This window comes from Pleurodeles waltl, chromosome 2_1, assembly GCF_031143425.1.
Source record: "Pleurodeles waltl isolate 20211129_DDA chromosome 2_1, aPleWal1.hap1.20221129, whole genome shotgun sequence".
Taxonomy (NCBI): domain Eukaryota; kingdom Metazoa; phylum Chordata; class Amphibia; order Caudata; family Salamandridae; genus Pleurodeles; species Pleurodeles waltl.
In genome coordinates, this window is record NC_090438.1 from 458563125 (window position 1) to 458585004 (window position 21880).

The 21880-nt window shown below is 45.9% G+C and overlaps 1 protein-coding gene across 2 annotated transcripts in view; it reads left to right on the forward strand.

The window, feature by feature from the left end:
• Positions 1-21880, forward strand: part of ARL13A (ARF like GTPase 13A) — a 253452-nt gene that overhangs the window by 115036 nt on the left and 116536 nt on the right. For both annotated transcript variants that reach the window (XM_069213306.1, XM_069213316.1), the window contains exon 3: positions 10151-10221. In XM_069213306.1, the coding sequence (XP_069069407.1) occupies positions 10151-10221 (71 nt within the window). The remainder of the gene's footprint in view (positions 1-10150; positions 10222-21880) is intronic.

Consider the following 21880-nt stretch of genomic DNA (forward strand, 5'->3'; position numbering starts at 1 on the left):
GTGGGGACTGGGAAAAAAAAGTAGCATTATATGCGGATGATCTTATGCTATACACCAAGGATGTTAGTTCTACCCTACTAGCGTTCAATACTTTGATGGAGCAATTTGGTAAACTTTCTGGTTACAGCGTAAACACAGAAAAGACAGAAATAATGTTTTGGAATTTGACTTATGCTTCTCCTTTAGTCAAACAAGAGATCAGATATTTGGGTATACGATTAACAAATGATCTAAATGAGGTACCTAAACTAAATTTTAACATAACATACAGAGAAACCAAAAAATTGCTAAAGACGTGGGCCGCTCTCCCTCTTTCCATAATTGGAAGATCCAACATTTTGAAGATGTGTATTCTCCCAAAATTCACCTTTTTATTCAACACTATTCCACTAGAGTTTAAGAACTGCTGGTTTAAAAAACTACAGGGGGATTTATCCTCGTTTGTATGGGCCTCTAAAGGAGTAAGGATCTCGTGGAAAAAGATGAGTAAAAAAAAAGAGTGGGGGGGCATTGCGTCTCCAGATTTCTTCAAGTATTATCTGGCATTTCAATTAAAAAACATTAGAAACCTATTGAATAAGAAGTCAGAATATGATCCGGCGTGGAAAGCCTTAACGGCACACCTCGAGGAAAAAGCAGATCATTTTCTATATAAATTCGGCCATCCTAAGTACTTCAAGAAGGTACGCTTGAAGACACTCAGACATGCATGCAACATTTGGATGCACTTTCGGAAGGTGCTAGAGATACCCTATTTTTGCAGCTCTTCCCCCATTTGGGATTCACCTGGCACTCCTGAATGCCTCACTGATAAATTATCAATTCCTTTGAGAGTGAGTGGGATTGTAAGATGGGGCCAGATAATGGAAGGACCAGAACTGTTAAGCTGGTCGACACTTTATGAAGGGACTGGAGGCACAGTCTCCAAATTCAAGTATCTTCAGATAGCTAGTTGGGTTAAATCGCAACAAATAGGAGAAATAGGAAGGAATATATGGGAAGGGAAATTAAACCAGAAAATCATTAATAAGGAAGTTGCTCTGTGGTACCATGCTCTGTTGGAAGCAACAAGGGATGGGACATCCCTTCCCTTGTCGAAGTGGGGGGGGATCTTTCCAACTCTAGATGTGAAATCTTTATGGAATAGGTCCTGCTCAGAATTGTGGTTCACGACCAGCCCGGCAGAGTTGAAGAAAAACCATTTGTTCACACTTCATAGGGTTTACTGGACGCCGGCCAGATTAACAGCTATCGGGAAAACTCAGAAAAACTGTCCGAGGTGTGGTGACGATAAGGCAAACGATATACACATGTTTTGGCAATGTTCAAAGTTGTGGGAATATTGGGAGGAGATAGGAAACACTTTAAAGATAATATTTAATGTGAACGTAAAATTGGATCTTTCTATGGTGGTGTTTGGGGTCAGTGAACAGGGTATGAATTATCAAAAATTGTCAGCACATCAGGAGCACCTGTTGTTTGTATTAATACTTTTGGCTAGACGAGAAATTTGTCGTAAATGGGTTGACCCCTTTCCCCCCCGTTCTAAGGATTGGCAAATATCTGTAAATCGAATGTGCATAATGGAACAACGAGGTCCCCTTTCTAGAAGGGATAACTTCTGGATGAACTGGGAAAATGTCTACCAATAGTATATTACTGTTTTGCTGTCTGGTCTCCTCCTCGTGCAACTTAAGTCCAATGATTAGTACTCCCCTTACCCAATACTGGGCGATGCTTTGGTTATGACTAGGTTTCATAGAAAATAGTATATCCTGGTTGATGGCATACGATTGGGAGAATAATAAAACGTAGACCAAACGGGACGACCCAAGGGTTACGTTTCCCCCGTCCGGTACCATTTTTCCTCTACCAAAGCATGGGTGATAATTATGAGGACGAAAAAAAAAAAAAAAAAAAAAAAGACTTACGAGCAGCAGTGTAAGGTTCTAACCTCTGATCTACTCTATCAACACCACCCATGTGCTTATTATAGTCTAAGATGCACACAGGTTTGCGCACTTCGGCAACCTGACCCCAAACAGCCACAGGTGAAGTACTCTCATCATGGATGGTGCTTAGCATGTATACATCCCTCTTGTCTACAAATTTCAGAGCTAGCAGCTCATCATTCCGCAAGGTACTGCACTGTCCCTTCTCAAGTTTTTTACAGACAAGCTCTTATGGATAGCCTTTCCGATTAGAGCGGATTGTGCCACAAGCAACAGTGTCCACTCTGAACAACTCCTTGAACAACCGAACTCCAGTGTAGAAGTTATCTACATATAAATGGTGACCTTTGTTAAACAGTCGTCTACCAAGTTCCCACACAATTTTCTCACTAACTCCAAAAGTGGGAGGACAACCAGGGGGGTCAATATTGGAATCCCTACCAGTGTAGACCCGGAAATTATAAACATATCCTGTACTACTTTCTGACAGCATATACAATTTAATTCCATACCGTGCCCTCTTGCTAGGAATGTACTGCCTAAAAACCAAACGACCCTTGAACAGGACCAAAGACTCATCTACAGATATTTCTTTCCCTGGAACATAGATCTCTGAAAACCGATCTACCAAATGATCAAGGACAGGTCTAATCTTAAAAAGACGGTCAGAATCAGGATGATCTTGTGGCAAGGCTAAAGCATTATCTACAAAATGCAACATCCGAAGAAGAAGCTCATACCGGTTACGACTCATGATGGCAGGAAATATAGCAGTTGCCATCAAGGGACTAGTAGACCAATATGAAGACAGCGACGGCTTCCTTATCAGCCCCATCAAAAAAGTTAAACCCAAGAACTTTTTCAACTCTTCCAGATTTGTGGGAATCCACCGGCTAGCTCTAGAGTGTGGCCTAAGTCTGGCAGCGTTGTCCCTCAAAAACTGCTCTGCATACAAATTAGTCTGCTCAACAATCTCTTCCAAAAATATATCGTCCATAAACAACTCAAAAAAGTTGACGGGCAAAAAGTTTTCCGTATTAACTCGACACCCTGGAAAACCAGTAAACGCAGGCAACTGTGGCTGCTCCATGTTTGGTGCAACCCATGCGTCAGGTCTTCCAATGGGAAGCCTTTCAGCCGCTGGCTCCTGCACCATTGGCACATCACTGTCCTCCTCTAAAACAGGCCCTTCATCAGCACTGAGAGTGGCTTCATCATCAGATGATTCATCTCTGACAGAAAATTCACTTCCAGAATCCTGCACTTCCTCCTCTGCCTCAGATGCAGAGTCAATCTCATATTCATGGTCAGAAGATGACTCAAAAAGCACACTAACAACCTGCTGAGCAGTCATCCTACGGCTGGCCATGATCCTTCCTACAAAAATTAACTGGACAAATACACCACCAACAACCAGCACTGTGTAAGATAAGTAACAAAGTATAGGTTTATCACTAAGAATTATAAACTCAAAAACTATACTGCTCACTTGCCTGAAAAAGCTTGACTCACCAGCAACTACTCTGCACAGCCACAGCAATCACCAACGATATCCCACTAAAAAGAGAAAAAAAAAAGCAAATTAGACATAAGACAACACAATAATCATTGTGCATAACTCTAAGGACAATTTCACACACAATCCTGCATTCAGTACACCACCTACAAACGTGTCATTCATGCAGTGCAACAATACTCACTTGGAGTAAATTTATTTACTTACCTAAAACATGCAACTACGCAAACCGCAGGACAACTACTGCCAAAACTGCAACAAGCCACAGCAAAGTCAGCAAAAGCTTTGAACTAGAACAAAAAGGAGAAAAACTGTTATTATCATAAAAGCAAATACTTCGCCAGTTGACAAACACTCCGCCACTAACCATTTTTTCATTTTCCCTTGTGTCTAGTCTTCTCTGCTTGGGGGAAGATGGGCCTAAAAAAAAATAGGCCAATCTACCCCCAAGGGGAGGGGGCAGAAATCGCCCAGATTACATTGCACCCTTTGGGGGGGGCGACCCTTGCCCAAGGGGCCACACCCCCACACAAAGCACACACACACACACATATAGTATCCCTGGCGCTATGGGGATTCTGCCCCCCTTGGGGACAGAAAGGCCTAAAAAATAGGCATATCTGCCCCCAAGGGGGGCAGAACTGCCCAAAAATACATGTGAGCCCCTGGGGGCGACCCTTGCCCAAGGGGCCGCCCCCCCAACACAAAAAATAAAAACCAACAATAAAATCCCTGGTGTCTAGTGGCTTTCTGCCCGGTGTAAAAATAGGGCCAATCTGCCCCCAAGGGGGGCAGAAACGACGATAAATACATTGCGCCCCCGGGGGAGCGACCCTTGCCCAAGGGGCCACCCCCCAACACAAAGCACACATACAAACATATCTTTCTGGCGCTATTGGGATTCTGCCCCCCTTGGGGGCAGAAAGGCCTAAAAAAAATAGGCCTCTCTGCCCCCAAGGGGGGCAGAACTGCCCAAAAATACATGGGGGCCCCTGGGGGCGACCCTTGCCCAAGGACCCGCCCCCCAACACAAAAAATAAAAACCAACAATAAAATCCCTGGTGTCTAGTGGCTTTCTGCCCCCCTTGGGGCAGATCGGCCTAAAAATAGGGCCAATCTGCCCCCAAGGGGGGCAGAAACGACAATAAATACATTGCGCCCCTGGGGGGAGCGACCCTTGCCCAAGGGGCCACCCCCCAACACAAAGCACACATACATACATACTATTTCTGGCGCTATTGAGATTCTGGCCCCCTTGGGGGCAGAAAGGCCTAAAAAAAATAGGCCTCTCTGCCCCCAAGGGGGGCAGAACTGCCCAAAAATACATGAGGGCCCCTGGGGGCGACCCTTGCCCAAGGGGCCGCCCCCGAACACAAAAAATAAAAATCAACAATAAAATCCCTGGTGTCTAGTGGCTTTCTGCCCCCCTTGGGGGCAGATCGGCCTAAAAATAGGGCCAATCTGCCCCCAGGGGGGGCAGAAACGACGTAAAATAGATTTGCCCCCAAAGGGGAGCGACCCTTGCCCAAGGGGTCGCTCCCCCACACCAATAAACACACACACACACACACATAACGAAATCCCTGGTGTCTAGTGGCTTTCTGCCCCCCTTGGGGGCAGATCGGCCTAAAAATAGGGCCAATCTGCCCCCAGGGGGGGCAGAAACGACGTAAAATACATTTGCCCCCAAAGGGGAGCGACCCTTGCCCAAGGGGTCGCTCCCCCACACCAATAAACACACACACATAACGAAATCCCTGGTGTCTAGTGGCTTTCTGCCCCCCTTGGGGGCAGATCGGCCTAAAAATAGGGCCAATCTGCCACCAGGGGGGGCAGAAACAACGTAAAATATATTTGCCCCCAAAGGGGAGCGACCCTTGCCCAAGGGGTCGCTCCCTCACACCAATAAACACACACACACACATAACGAAATCCCTGGTGTCTAGTGGCTTTCTGCCCCCCTTGGGGGCAGATCGGCCTAAAAATGGGGCCAATCTGCCCCCAGGGGGGGCAGAAACGACGTAAAAAACATTTGCCCCCAAAGGGGAGCGACCCTTGCCCAAGGGGTCGCTCCCCCACACCAATAAACACACACACACATAACGAGATCCCTGGTGTCTAGTGGGCATTCCTGCTGCCCGATCGCATCGCGATCGGGCATCAGGAATGCTCAGAGACATCGAGGGAAAGGAAAACCCTTTCCTTTCCCTCGATGCCTCTCTCAGAGCACCCCCACCCCGCAGGAAGGTGAAATACTCACCTTCTCCCTTGACGCGCTGGAAGCAAATGGCTTCCAGCGCGTCATTCCCCCTTTCCATGAAATCAGCGCGCAATCGCGCGCTGACGTCATGGGGGGGGCGGGGGTGGGTGGGCGTGAAAGGGGAAGGGATTCCCCTTTCAGCCCTGGCCTGGGGGTGTTGGGGGGCGGCCCTCGGGGGAAGCGCTAGCGCTTCCCCCGACTGCCAGTCCCAGGACGTAATGGTTACGTCCATGGCGCCACACGGGCGCTGCCATGGACGTAACCATTACGTCCCTGGCGGGGAAGGGGTTAACTTGTATTCTGTCTTCCTGTTTTGACTGCATATTCCTGTCCCATATTGGTTAGTGTGTGGATTTCCAATATTCACAGTTCTTTGTATTCCAGGGCTATCCTGGTCCTTATTCCAGTTTGACTTTTCCCTCAGTCCGGGTACCAGTTTCTGTTTATTTTCCACTACTCCCCTTTATCTTCTTGTGTGTTTATATTGTTATTCTGAGTTTCCTTGCTTCCAAGTAGGCCAGATAGACTCCAAGACTTGTGCACAGACAACTTCTCCATAGGAGGTGCTGGGTGTCTCCCCAAACTCTGTGAGATTAATTTGCTCCTTCTCCTTGCTTTCTTGTAAGATATTTTCACCTCACAGGGAGATCATTTCTGAGGCACAGATAAACTATCATTTATGATCATTGTGTATTATTCCCTTGTACCCCTTTGATGTAGTATTAGTGCTATCTTACAGTTTTCCCCTGGCAGAATTCCCAGTCCCTATTCACTGCCTGTTCCAACCTGCTTCAGTCCTCAATTTCTGCCCTGCTTTCCTCCCACCCCCCAGGTACTACCTTGTTTATATTTAACTCCTTCTCTGGAAAGCTAATATCCCTGCAGAGAGCAAGCACTGCCCTTTTGCCTTCCCTTGTCCCCAACTCAACTAGTGTCTTTGACAGATACATAAAAAATGGCTGAATGGCATTACAGCAAATTTGGCAAAAAGGTAAAGTTTACTTAGATAGTAAGCTTTTGTGATCTGATTGAAATCTGTTCAGCCTTTTTTTATATAAATTAGCATTTACAGAGGGGCTTGAGTTGGCATGAAGGGGTTAAACCTATGAAAAAGGTATGTATATCTGGGTAGTTGATACAGCGGGAGTCCCATGGTACCGAACAATGGGGACTTGTGATTGGTCGAAGAAGCTTTTATTCCCATCTTCTATTTCGGTCCCGCAGGAAGCAATCTGATTGTCTGGCCACATCATTGAACAAAATGTTCCATCATATTACAGGTCTTAGGGGTCAGTCCCGAGTCATAAATTTCAAGAAAAAAGCCTTAGAAGTGGGCAGGATCAGCACACCCTGACCCCCAGGCCAACAGTCATGCTCAGCAAAGGTTAATTGTAACATGGAGGGTTGGAAGCAGGGCCTGGTTATAGGCCAGGCACTGCCCCCACCCCCTCCTGTGCACAGACAAAGCCTGTGTGCTGCTAAGTTTGGCTGTCCAGTGGGGGATTGGTTGCAGACCCTGCGGCCAACCCCAGGGCATAATGCCACATACTGTGCAGGGCGGGGGACCTTGTTCATCCTCAAGATGTTGGGCACAGGGCATTGCCATGTCGCCCAACCCCTCTTATGTGCAGTCAAACGTCTGTGCAGTGACGGTTGGCTGTCTCAGAGTGGAGAGGGAGCAGGGCATTGAGTAATTAGCTGTGCATGGTGAAGACATGAGTTACAGATATCTTAGAGCACGGGTAATAGTTACTTGAAAGAACTCTAACTATAACTGCTGAATTTCTATGGTTTTGTATGAGCAAATTCAGAACCTAACTATAATGTCCATGTAACCTTTTTTTTTTTGTGAATGTCTATTTTTTTAACGTAAAGTAATTTTAATTACTATACGGTATTCCAACCCCCTCCGCACAAAGCCTTTGGTCGTGCATGGCAGGGTTGCAGCCAACCCCTTGTAACTACCCAACCCTGTGCCGTGCACGGCCTTTGACCATGCGCAGCACAGGCTGGCCACAGGGCCTGTCTCTCTCAGTGGATCTGTGAGTGGGTGTGTGAATGTCTGAGTGGGTCTGAAAGTGGGTGTCTGAGTCTATGAGTGGGTCTGAGCGAGTGTGTGAGTGGGCACATGAGTCTCTGAGTGCATGTATAAGTGAATGAATTAGTGTATGACTGAGTCTGTTGTTTTTTCTTTCAAATTTTTTCCCATTTGCTATTTTTTTGCGAATAATTTGTGAAAATTCACAAATACCACACATGGTTACACAAAATTATTTTGAACCCATAATAAACCCATAATTTGCCTCTAAAACACATGTATATCACACCCCTGGGGTCAAGGTACCTTCACCCTGTCCCATTATGCCACTTTCAATTAGGATTTTTACTCCTGGGGACCATGTCCAGTGAAATAAAAGGGCGGCTGCAACTTTCTAGTCAGATTGTGGTCAGACAATTACAGCGCTTCTTTTCATATGTGCATTCATGAAAATTCACAAATTTTCGCAAACTATTCACAAAATATTCATGAAGTTGCCTCAGCCAGAGATATACAAATTTGGATTTCCCTAAATTTCTAAAAAACTACTGAACAGATTTACATCAAATAAGGGAAAGCACAATCTGCTTACTGAAAGCTAGTTTTCTGCCAAATTTGGTGTAATTCCGTTCAGTGGTTCAGGCTGTAGAGGTGTCAAAAGGTCATATGGGAATTAACATGGGAAACACAACTTTTTTGATGCCCTCTTTTTCTCTGCCCCCGCTTGACAGATCACCCGAAACTTTGCGTACGCCACAAGAATCACTGTGACACTTTTTGGGGAAAATGTAGTTTCGTCAAACAGTGCCTAAGATATGGATAAGTCAAAAAATGCTTTTTCTAAGGAAACATGGTCCTAACTATAACTACCTAGTGGCGCCTGCCACTAGGATTTATATATATATATATATATATATATATATATATAAAGGTAGGTAGATGTAGAAATAAGAACAGCAAACCTAGACTATATTTTGATACAATATTACTACAAGATGTTTTTTTTTATTTCTGTTGGACTGATGTAGAGTTTGGTGGATGCCTACTCTGTCAAAAATGTGGCAGATGTCTACCAAGTCTGCTGTATTACCAGTGCTGTAGGGTATACTAAATACACTTGTAGAAAGGAGGACAGGACAAAGCCACATTTGTGACAAAGTAACCTGCCTGTCAAACTCTAAATCAGTCACTCTGTTTTGTCACATACATCCCTTGTAAAACATGATATGGTATGATGTTGCAGGGTGTAGAAAAGGGCTATGTCTTTCCTTAATGTCTATTTGGGATACAAACTGTAGAGAGTGCAGCACTAACAGCAAGCCGCACACTCCTGCAGTGGTAGCCCATAATGTGTAGTAGGGGCGGGCACATACATTGTCTTACACATAAGACTGCTCACACAGTCACATCAACCCACATGTACACTCCCTCACATCCGTTCAATTACAAGTGCACACATATATCTGCCATTCACAAGCACATGCACATACATTCAACACAAATGCATCCAACATTCAATAAGGATTTACCTTCTGTGGCAGTGACGTCAGGTGGCAGAGGGAGAAGACATTGGGAAAGGAAGGGATTGCCAGAAGATCCTGTTGCATTCTTTAATTGGCTGACTTTGTCATGCATCAGCCAATGAGAGGAGGTCCTTCCGTACCTCATCACTGAATTGGATGGGGGTCAATGAGAGTTGCTGGCCCTACCCCACTCTGTGACGAGGGACCACTCATTGACAATTAGTCCTGGGCACATCAGGGCTTAAAACTTAAGCACCTATGTCTAAGTCCATGTTATAAGGGGGAGAACTTCAAGGGGCTTAGCCAGGTTGAAGAATTCACACCCTCAGGATTGGGAAATCTTCAACCTGGCAAAGTTTGGTTCAGGCTTCCTGTGCATTTAAGGCATGTACAGAGCCTGGCTGCCTGACTCGACAATGAAGAGTGTCTGTTGTGCTGGCCTTTGCTTAGCCTGAAGGAAACTCTTCATGCTTTACAAATGGTTAGGGTGGGGCCCCTGCACCCTGAAGGATGGGCTGCTGCTGTGCCACTGTCAAACTCTGGGCTGGGGTAATAGAAAGGGGCACAACTGAGCCATTAGATGGGGCAGCAAGCTGAGAGTAAAAGGAGGAGTTGGCGCCCACACAGGGTAAACCTAGGGAAGCAGGCTGTTAACATGGTAAAGTGGTATTCTGGTGTAACAGGTGGTTAACCTAATTAACTGTGTTTGTTCAAAATTGTAAATTTGCTTGCATTAACAGCCACTGATGTCCATCACTGTATTGCATTTTATCTTGGTAAATGTGATGAAATGTAGAATACTGCACCTGCCATTGCATGCACGTTGACTCCAACCTACATTGTGCCTTTCGTTTTCCACAGGAAAGTGACACTTCTTGTTATCGGACTGGACAATGCTGGAAAAACAGCGCTTGTGCGAGTCATTAAGAGAGGTAAGGAGTGACGGATGTTTACACTCCTGCGCCGCATGAGTTTTCTGAGACCATAATAGTTCAACCAGAACTCCCCTTCACAAGTAGATCATGTCGAATGGACCTTTCCAGGTTTTTATCTACGTCACCAGTTTATGTACAGGGTCAGGTCTATCTACATTTGACATACTTAGCAGTACTACGGATTACAGTGTGTGCTCTACAAGCAACACAGATAAACATACAAGCAGCGTAAGGCCAAACCATACTTTCATTCTTGGAATTGTATCGTAATATCGAATCAACCTCTGTATAGTGCACATATGAAGCTAGCTTGGTCTCATGGCGCTTTGGGCTACATGTTTAGGGAGTTTCCTCGCAGGTCAATGAGCATGAATAAGGGAGATATCACTTTGCCTTTCATAAATATTAAATATGCTGACCAGCTAGAGTGGGCATGCTTTTGCTCAATCGCACATTCTGTACATTCTTGCTCACACCAGTACTTCTGGCACACTGATCCTTATCAGATCGGCTCATGTGACCAAAACGTACAGACCTAGAATGCTCTGCCCTGTTCCCAGCACAGATATATTTGTATATCTAAAATCCAAACTTTCTTGGGTGAATTTCAGCCTTAATATTTGAAACTGGAATCCAGACAGAAAATGTGTGTGGTTGCCCACCAGTCTGCGTTTTACCTGCACAGGAGGGTAACGGGGGATCATACCTCACACGCACCCCTAACGGCCACTCTGTCCTTGTCCTCATTTATGAACTTGCCAGAATGTGGCAACATCCTCTTCACACTCAGGGCCTCATGTACGTGCCCTAGCGGCGCACTGCACTACCGGAGCGTCATGTTTTTTTGACGTTCCACTGGCGCAGTGTGCCGATCCATATTTACAAGGTTTGCATGGCCCTGTGAATATGGACCCCTTTCACCCAAAACACTGCAAAGGGGCCTTCCATGGGTATTGCTTGGGGTGTTTCCATACACCACCCATTGAACCCAAAGGGATCTGTCGCATTCCCAGATTTACAAGTCTGGGAATGTGTCAGATTCCTATGTGACATCAGGTGTGGCATAAGAATGACGCAACGGGGAGAAATATTTTTATTTCTCCCCGTTTTTACCTCTACATGTGCTGCACATAGAAAGAGGAAAACATCACTTGTGATTGTTTTTGTGCAGGTGCAGGAAGGTGTCCCTTCCTGCACAAAAACAATCATCCACACCACCAGACCCACGCAGTCCATAAGCACGCAAGAGTTACCACGCTTGCCCTAACCACGCATGAGCCTGAACCACGGAAATGGGTGGTTAAGGCACCATACATTTGCATGTTTCAGGCACACAGGAGGAACAGCAGGAAGAGGAATGCAGCAGCCGGGTAAGTGGAGCAGGAGGGGGTTAAGGACAGGGTGGGGTAGGTTTTAGAGTTCAGGGCGGGGTGTCGGGGTCGTTTTTAGGACACAGTGGGGTAGATTTTAGGGTTTAGAGCAGGGCGGGGGGGTCAGAGTAGTTTATAGGACAGGGCAGGGTAGGTTTAGTGTGGGAGACAGGTAGTTTTTAGGACTGGTTGGGCCAGTCTTTGGGGCAGTGTAGGTTTTAGGGTTTAGGGTGGGAGCAGGGGTCGGGGTTGTTTTACAGACAGGGAGGGGTATGTTTTAGGGTTTAGGGTGGGGTCTGGGGTACTTTTTAGGAAAGGGCAGCGTAGGTTTTACAGTTTAGGGCAGGTGGTCGGGGTAGTTTTTAGGACAGGGTGGGAGAGTTTTTAGAACAGGGTAGGTTTTAGGGTTTAGGGTGGGGACGGGGTCGTTTTTAGGACAGGGCAGAGTAGGTATTAGGGTTTAGGGCGAAGGAAGGGGGTCAGCAAAGTTTTTAGGACAGGGTAGGGTACTTTTTAGAACAGGGTAGGTTTTATGGTTTAGTGCGGGTGTCGGGATAGTTTTTAGGACAGGGCGGGGTAGGTTTTAGGGTTTAGGGCAGGGCAGAGGGTCGGGTAGTTTATAGGACAGGTGCGGTATGTTTTAGGACAGGGCAGGGTAGCTTTTAGGGTTTTTTATCGGGGTAGTTTTTAGGACAGGGCAGGGTAGATTTTAGGTTTCAGAGCGGGGGTTCGAGGTAGTTTTGAGGCTAGGGTGGGGTCGTTTTTAGGACAGGGTGGGGTAGGTTTTAGGGGAGGGGTGGGGTCGTTTTTACGACAGGACGGCGTAGGTTTTAGGACATGGCATGGTAGCTCTTAGGGTTTAGGGTGGGAAATGGGGTTGGGATAGTTTTTAGGACAGGGCAGGCTAGGTTTTAAGGTTTAGGACAGGGTGGGGTCCTTTTTGGAACAAGATAGGTTTTAGGGTTGAGTGCGGGGCAAAGGGGTCAGGGGGCTTGTATCACACAACCAAGCATGGCGTTACCAAATATACCTTTTTTACTAAGCATGCTTTTAGAATCAAATTCGTTGTAAAGGCATGCGTGTTTAAGACGCTGTAGTTGTTCCGACCGCGTTGCTAAGCCATACGTGGTTCTGCCATGCATAGTTCTGTCATACAACCCTTGCCGGTTGTGGTGATCAGAGCCCAGATTCTAAATGAGTCCAGTAATCATACATGATGCCAGTTTAATGTTCCTTGGGATGAGGTATTTGACTGGTAGACTGCCCTGGGATTCACACGGGAAGAAGAGGATGGGGTGTAAACCTGGGATTGGTGGGAAATGACTTGGGCTTTTGATGACAATCATGGCATCTTGTAAAATGAAATTTCGTTCAGTTTCAGGCTGATTTGATATTGGCTGGAGAGAAGGCGCTCGTAAGGCAAGCACACTTGATTCAAGAAAAAGAGAAAGCGAGCCCTATTAGGCAGATTACATTGAGTTGAGCTACTGCAACAGTTGTAAAGCGAGTTAGTATCATGTTCACCCGTGAACTCTTCCCAGGTGGGCAGAGAGGGAGGGTAATTGCCGGGGATCAGCTATGAGAGGAATATTTTATCCTGCACGCTGGATTTCCTTGCATTGACTGCAGTGCCTGCTCTCCGTTTACTGTCATTAGCCTGGCATGTGGCTTGTCATGAATATGTGCGTCTGGGGGAGTCGTTCTTTTATCTTCCTGCCACGTGCTCTTCTCTACGGGATATCCCTGCTTCTGGTAGACTCAAGTGGACAGAACAATCAGATGCCGCATTCACAGTGAAATAAAGTAAATCTCATTCCATGTACTCAACACAGTGCAGACACAGAATATACAATAGTTAGGTGGTAATCTTGTTTTAGGTGCAAGCTCTCTTTTGCACCGAAATAGGATTTTAAATGTGAGAATAATTGTTAATTCCTCCCTGGTTTGCCCTCCTGCTTTTTGCCAGGTAAAGTTTGCCAAAAATCTTGGAGGGCCACTAGTGCTAATTTTCAGTTTGCCACACAGGACCAGGCGAATACATCTGCAGTGTGTATGTACATCCCTATTCTGAAGTCTGCAATTTGGACTTAAGTGTAAATTTGCACCTTCTAATTGCTGCACTCTGCACAAACAGTAATTACTGGGTGCTCAAGTTGCATACCATCTGAACCCAGTGGCGTAATGAAACTGGAGCCCACCCCTGCACAGAACATGGAGAGAGGCCCCCACAGGACTCACTCAGGCCAGGTGCTGTGCTGAAGGGTCGCTCTGGAGCTTGCCCCTCAAACCCTGCACAGACTGCGGGGCCTTTGCTATGCACTTTACCCAGGTCCATAGCTAGATATCACAATGTATACAAACAGCACCCCCATTCAAACAACACAACATGAGCACCCGAACAAGGCACACTAGATAGTACCCTGCATTCTGATCCCCCACATCTCCATTAGTCTATGCAATTGATTATCAACGACGCTACAAGATCAGTCATAACAATAAAGATCGTCTTCCAAAACTGCCCATTGGGCAAGGCTGAACACGTGAGCACAGAATGACATGGATGTCACATGTACGTGGATGTCACGGTGCACAGAGGAGCGCCCACTGCAAAACTGCACGCAACATCCGACAGAACACATTAGACACTGAGCACACACCGAACCCAGCTCAGATACTGCAATTAGTTGATGGCACTAAGTTTCTAACAGTGACAAACATTATAACAAACAACCACAATGATCAACCAGTATATATTAGTCAGGCCAAAGCACATACATTCAACTTAGCTCAGGGGCATTATATAGCTGGTCCTCAGAGGGGTCACAACAGCACTCCACTCTTTATATAACAATATACCCCTTCTTGACAACTTATACTGTACATTTATACTCTAAACCATGGATACTCAGTACGGCCCGGGTGCCGCATGTGGCCCCTGGATAACAGGAACCTGGGCTACTGATTACTAGACTCAGCATTAACAATGAAAAGATATTAGACAGGCAATCATTTATTTCAAGGTTAATTGATGTTAAAAAAGGAAGTAACTAGGGAATTATGTACTTAACTTTAGAAACACATTCATTGTTAAAGACATCCTGCAGCAAAAGTGTAAAACTATGACAGTCTCTTCAAAATTAATAAAAGTGCATTTAATAATACGCAGAACCTTTTCACCTTAGTACAACTGATTGTATCAGCGCATTGATAATTTAAAAGTGATAGTTTTCATACAAATTTAGAAACATTAATTCTTCCCCCGACCCTGACAACATAGTGAATAGTGAATTAAAGCAGCAAGTCAGTCATGTGCACTTTTTGTGTGGCCTCTGTTCCAATTATACATGCACAACATTATAGTTTATCAAATCAAACCCAGGACCAGTTTTTGTACAGGGCACACCCTGAAATCAGATATTTTGCGATCCTCTTATTTGTGATAATGAAGAAAAAGGCAGGAAAGTGAAATTAAACAATTGCCTAGGACCACACAATTTGGTAAAGTGGGGAAGCTGGGATCAAGCCCAGATTTTCTGGTTTCACATTGTTCAATTCACTACTAGATGTATATTCTTTTCTTTGCCTATACCTACCTTACCACCAATCCTCCCAACCACCTTGCCCAACCACTTCACCACTACCATCAATACGGCCCTCGGGCACATCACAGACCAAACTTTATGGCCCCTAGGAAAATGCTTGAGAGTACCCAAGCTCTAAACCAACACCTCACAGCTAGTCTGATTTAATGGGATACTGTGGCCCCTAACAAGATACCGTACTCGAAAAGTACCTCAGACACAGGCATCAAGGAAGGCAATACACATCTAATTCTCCTAACTAGCGTATATCAAATTGGTAAATATCTGAACCCCACACCTACAAACACCTTTAAACATTACGACACATATACAATAAAGAAAATACACAAAAGCACGTAACTACTGATAGTCTAGCTCGAACAGCTGGAAAACAGACTGGTCTGTCACAGGTTCCCTGAAATAAGAAAATTAGGCTAACAATCCTCTCTCACAGCACTGGAAGACCATACCTGTGGCAATAAATATTGTTGTTAATATCATACTTCATACTCACAGCATTGCCGCTATAAAAAAAATCCGACATAGGGGCATATTTACAAGAAATTGGTGCCTTAGCTATGATGCGCCACTTTTCTTGAGCCCCCTGCGCCTCCCTAATGTCACCATGGTGGTGCTGTATTTACAATATGGCACACCATGGTGCACATTAGCACAATAGCGTCAACATTTTTGACGCTATTGTGACGCACTGGTCAACTATCTCCAAAAATTATGGCTCTATTGCAGCAACGCCGTGGGGAGATCCTTTGGAAACAATGGGAGCATCACTTTAACGCCTGCTTTAAGCAGGCGTTAAAAATGACGGGAAAAATGGGGCAGTGAAATCTCGTAAATTTCACTGCACCATTTTTCTGGGCCTCCTAATAGGAGAATGCCCCCTGCATACATTACGCCTGTCGCAGACATAATGTGGCGCAAAGGGTTATAAAGTGGCTTAATGCTAGCATTGCGCCACTTTCTAAATCTGGTGTGAGGAAAAGGCCCACCTGACGCTGCCTTATCATAAAATAAAATAAATTACACTAGGGCGGCGCAAGGAGGCACTAGGGGCTTGTAAATATGCCCCATATTGCCTTTGTCAGCGCCTGTATACAGTTCACTGAGAACACCGCACTTATTCATAGGCTACACCACATTAAGCGGTGCTGATAACATTTTAGGTCACACATTCCAGCAGGAAGCTACCTTCTTTGAAATAGTACTGTTTGATTTAAAATATTGGGAGTGCTCGGTCTGTTTTTTGTACATATGCTGCTGGTACAGCCATTTTTAAATGTTCATTGCAAACAGGCGGATGACTGAAAGCCTCTTTTACCACAGGACTGGCGATAGATGGTTTATAGTGCATTATCGTACCGCCTCAAATTAATTTAATAGAGGCAAGCCTTGTGTGTCCCTCCATTAAAACCAGAGTGCTGTTTGTGTTTTCGGATTGCGTCATCGAGTCTGACAGAAATAGCCCAGCAGGCCTGAATTCTCTGGGTCCTAAAAGCCTGCCTCCAGCATTTTATGCAGGGGAGGATCGTAAGCGTCTACGGTTGCGAAAATGCGTTTAGACTCGGAGTGGTGCACTTATTTTGATGCACAGGTGGCTCATTTTGCCCCAACCCGCCTTTCAACAAAAGAGGGAACACTGTCAGCTTTTTAGGCAACCTGGCACCTCCCCTACTCCTTGCGCCCTAGGCAGCAGCTGAGTCACGCCTTGCCTTCGAAATAGCTGGTCCTAGAATTGGACCCGGAGACTCCTAAGGATATGTGTAAAAAAGCGGAAACTGCAATAGCTTGGGGTGGCGGAGTTGGGGGTGTAGAATAGTGTCCAATAAAGAAACAGAATTTCAGAAAGGGTACGTTTAGAAGAGTCAGCACACCTCAGTTTAAAGATGGAGCCTAAGGCCTCGATTTGGTTCCACCCAATAACAACGTGCCTGGTATCTCCACACCCAGATTTCCCAGATGCTTGACAATGCCAGTTTCCTAGATGCTGGAGCGCAGTGCCAGCTAGAAAATCCGGCCTGTAAAATAATGGTCTTGGAGCCTGGCTCCGACCTGACCCCCACCTGACCTTCTCCTATGGCCTGAAAGAGTACGGGCACTCCCCCCTTGCCAACCCACAGCCTCTCCTACCAGTGGATGCCACCCCCATCTCCCTTGGTACCCTCCTCCCAGGTATTACCTGCTCACATCAGAGTTTTTGGAATTCTGTATGCAGATGCGGACTGGGTAATGGTGGGTCCACATGTGAGTCCCCGTTCCTGGGGAAAATATTCCAAATAGTCGGATTTACATGTGGGGGTACCGGCTGGAATTATTTCAGCAGCGTGGTATCCTCACAGCTAAAGCTGGCCCGCTATAGGGCCTGTAGCGTCTACCGTGGAGAGGGAAGTGGGCAGCTTAGACGAGGCAAGAGGTATTTCTACGTCGTCATTTAATCTTGACGAGAAAGGGAGAGGCCTCCACAATTCCACTTAACTATGAGGGAGATTTCTACAGCCACATTTCTGGTGGAGGAATGGCACAGGAACAGACTTCATCAGATGGAGAGAGCAAATATGGCCCCCAGGTGAGGAATGCTGGGTCAAGCACCTCAAATATTTGGCCCATGACCCCGGACGCTCCGGTTTAAATAGCACGAGTCTAATGTATGTCTATATTCTTTCCAAAGTGGGTATGGCAGCAACATATCGAGTTTTAAACACATCATAGCAAAAACATCGAGAATCAAAATATCAACAAATTAAATATGTATAGGTAAATATAGTTTTACTATACTTAACAAATATGATAGATGTGGTGGCCACTAGATATAGTTAGGTCAGCTGTTCCATAGGAAGTGTGCCACTTTTTTGTCTAATATGTGCATAGAATGTTTCAGGGTGACCTGCCGGGGGGGAGGGGAAAGTCGGGGACAAGAAAAAAGGGTGTATAAAAATACAAAATCTCTACGCATTTTTTATAGACTTCTTTAAGATGGGCTACAGTAAAAACTGCTGAATGAAATTACACCAAATCTGTCAGAAGCTAGAACTCGGTCCACAGACTGTGCTTTTTGTGATCCATTCAGTAGTTTTTGAAAAGTTAAGGTTAAAAAATAATTGAATAGCTGGACGGTTGTGTCCACAAGAGTCACAATTGCTCTTTTGCCTTGCTTCTGCATGGAAGGTTTTGTGGTGATCAGTCAAGTGGGGGCCAAGAAAAAAGGGGGACCCAAAATACAAAACCCTACGGCCATTTTGGTCCTGCAGGAGTCAGACTCCTGCAGGAGCAAGCACTCTGATTGGTTGCCAGTAATTTGAGAAAATTGTTGCTGGCAGCCATTACAGGACTGTGGGACTCAGGGCCAGATGTAGCAAAGGGTTTTACCCATTCTGTGTCTATGGGAAAATGTGTTCGTACATAATATTAGTGAGCAGGGTAGGGAAACACTGCCCCACTAGGCACCATAGGAAGACCCAGAGGGTCCCCCTCACCCCAGGGCCAAGATAAAAAAAACAATTGGCAAATCTTGCAGCAATTCCCTGGGAATCCAGCGGGATTGCTGCAAAAAAAAATGGTAGACTGGGCCTGCATTCTTTAATTAAGGGGATGAGGGAACACAACTCTTCTCCCAATCCGTTTTTGACTCTGGGGGCCCCATCCCCTGTGGCCCACTTTAGTTTTTAGAGTAAGAGCACATGCAGTCCCCTTCCTTTAGCTGTATTTGATCCTGGGGACCCAAATTAATTTTTTAGGGTGGTAGGCATGCAGGAACCCTCCAAGTTGTATTCAACCACAGAGACTCCATCCCCGGGGCACCAAAGTATTTGTAAAGTATATTTTAAAGAGGGACCTGCACATCCCCCCTTCCCAAGTCTTTATAAGGCCCTGGGGACCCCATCACCCAAGACCGTGACTTTAAAAAAGGGAGGGGGCTAAATGCTCCCCTACCTTAGCCTTTAATGGCCCCGGTGACCCCATCACCTGGGATGGGCTCACTGGTTGTGTCCTGGAGAGCCCACCCCTGGAACACAATAGTTTCCCTGCCCTCACCGGCACTGGCAGGAAAATATGTGTTTGCTCCCTCCTGGTGGGAGCATTTTCAAATCTCCTGCCAAACGGAAGCAAACACAAAGGGCCTGATTACAACTTTGGCGGAGGGGGTTAATCCGTCCCAAATGTGACGGATATCCCGCCCACTGTATTATGAGTTCCATAGGATATAATGGACTCGTAATACGGCGGGCTGGATATCCGTCACATTTGGGACGGATTAACCCCCTCCGCCAAAGTTGTAATTAGGCCCAAAGTGTGCTCCCAGCAGCCAGAAGCTTTGAATGCTCCCGCCGGCTTGGAGCGGACCTGAGATCTGATGCAGGCAGGTAAACAGAACAACAGATTGTACCCGCCTGGAGCAAGCACCATAAATAGCTGCTCACTTCGGGCGGGAGCAATGTAGGCTCCTGCAGCATGCGGGAGCCAGCTGGAGGCATGGGTCCTGGGGCTCCACCCGCAACCTCCAACTTGTGCACGGTGGGTACCCTGGTGAACACTGGGGCACCATCGTATTATAAAGACAGGGCCTGGGCGTGTTGTCCCCTAAGCCAGAATAGGCTCGGGGAGGCAGATGAACGGACCTGCCCCCTTTTAATATACATACAGCCCTAGGGACGGGGCCCCTCTCCCCTTTTACAGGGAGTGCAGAATTATTAGGCAAGTTGTATTTTTGAGGATTAATTTTATTATTGAACAACAACCATGTTCTCAATGAACCCAAAAAACTCATTAATATCAAAGCTGAATATTTTTGGAAGTAGTTTTTAGTTTGTTTTTAGTTTTAGCTATGTTAGGGGGATATCTGTGTGTGCAGGTGACTATTACTGTGCATAATTATTAGGCAACTTAACAAAAAAAATATATATACCCATTTCAATTATTTATTATTACCAGTGAAACCAATATAACATCTCAACATTCACAAATATACATTTCTGACATTCAAAAACAAAACAAAAACAAATCAGTGACCAATATAGCCACCTTTCTTTGCAAGGACACTCAAAAGCCTGCCATCCATGGATTCTGTCAGAGTTTTGATCTGTTCACCATCAACATTGCGTGCAGCAGCAACCACAGCCTCCCAGACACTGTTCAGAGAGGTGTACTGTTTTCCCTCCTTGTAAATCTCACATTTGATGATGGACCACAGGTTCTCAATGGGGTTCAGATCAGGTGAACAAGGAGGCCATGTCATTAGATTTCCTTCTTTTATACCCTTTCTTGCCAGCCACGCTGTGGAGTACTTGGACGCGTGTGATGGAGCATTGTCCTGCATGAAAATCATGTTTTTCTTGAAGGATGCAGACTTCTTCCTGTACCACTGCTTGAAGAAGGTGTCTTCCAGGAACTGGCAGTAGGACTGGGAGTTGAGCTTGACTCCATCCTCAACCCGAAAAGGCCCCACAAGCTCATCTTTGATGATACCAGCCCAAACCAGTACTCCACCTCCACCTTGCTGGCGTCTGAGTCGGACTGGAGCTCTCTGCCCTTTACCAATCCAGCCACGGGCCCATCCATCTGGCCCATCAAGACTCACTCTCATTTCATCAGTCCATAAAACCTTAGAAAAATCAGTCTTGAGATATTTCTTGGCCCAGTCTTGACGTTTCAGCTTGTGTGTCTTGTTCAGTGGTGGTCGTCTTTCAGCCTTTCTTACCTTGGCCATGTCTCTGAGTATTGCACACCTTGTGCTTTTGGGCACTTCAGTGATGTTGCAGCTCTGAAATATGGCCAAACTGGTGGCAAGTGGCATCGTGGCAGCTGCACGCTTGACTTTTCTCAGTTCATGGGCAGTTATTTTGCGCCTTGGTTTTTCCACACGCTTCTTGCGACCCTGTTGACTATTTTGAATGAAACGCTTGATTGTTCGATGATCACGCTTCAGAAGCTTTGCAATTTTAAGAGTGCTGCATCCCTCTGCAAGATATCTCACTATTTTTGACTTTTCTGAGCCTGTCAAGTGCTTCTTTTGACCCATTTTGCCAAAGGAAAGGAAGTTGCCTAATAATTATGCACACCTGATATAGGGTGTTGATGTCATTAGACCACACCCCTTCTCATTACAGAGATGCACATCACCTAATATGCTTAATTGGTAGTAGGCTTTCGAGCCTATACAGCTTGGAGTAAGACAACATGCATAAAGAGGATGATGTGGTCAAAATACTCATTTGCCTAATAATTCTGCACTCCCTGTAATATGCATATGGCCCTGGGGGGTAGTGTTACCAGGGCCCAATTGGGCTTGGGAAGAGGGCTGTGTGCCCCCTCCATTTTTAATATACAGATGACCCTGGGGGATGGAGTGCCCCCCTCCTCTTTTAATATACTTATAGCCCTGGGGGATGGGGTCCCCAGGACTTAATGAGGGGAATCGCATGGCCCTCCTTCCCTTTTTATTTACATTTTGGTCCTGGAGGATTGGATACACAGAGCTAATTTGGTTCAGGGAGGGGGCTGCACGACCCCTTCCATATTAATTATTTGGCTCCAGGGAATGAGGGCCCAAGGACCTAATAATGCTCAGGGTGGGAGGCCACACAAAGGGGGCCGCATGCCCCCTCCCCTTTTTTAATTACATTTGGCCCCTGGGAATGGCATGGGGTCCCCGGGGCCTAAAAAGTCTTGGGGAAGGGTGCTGTACACCTCCTC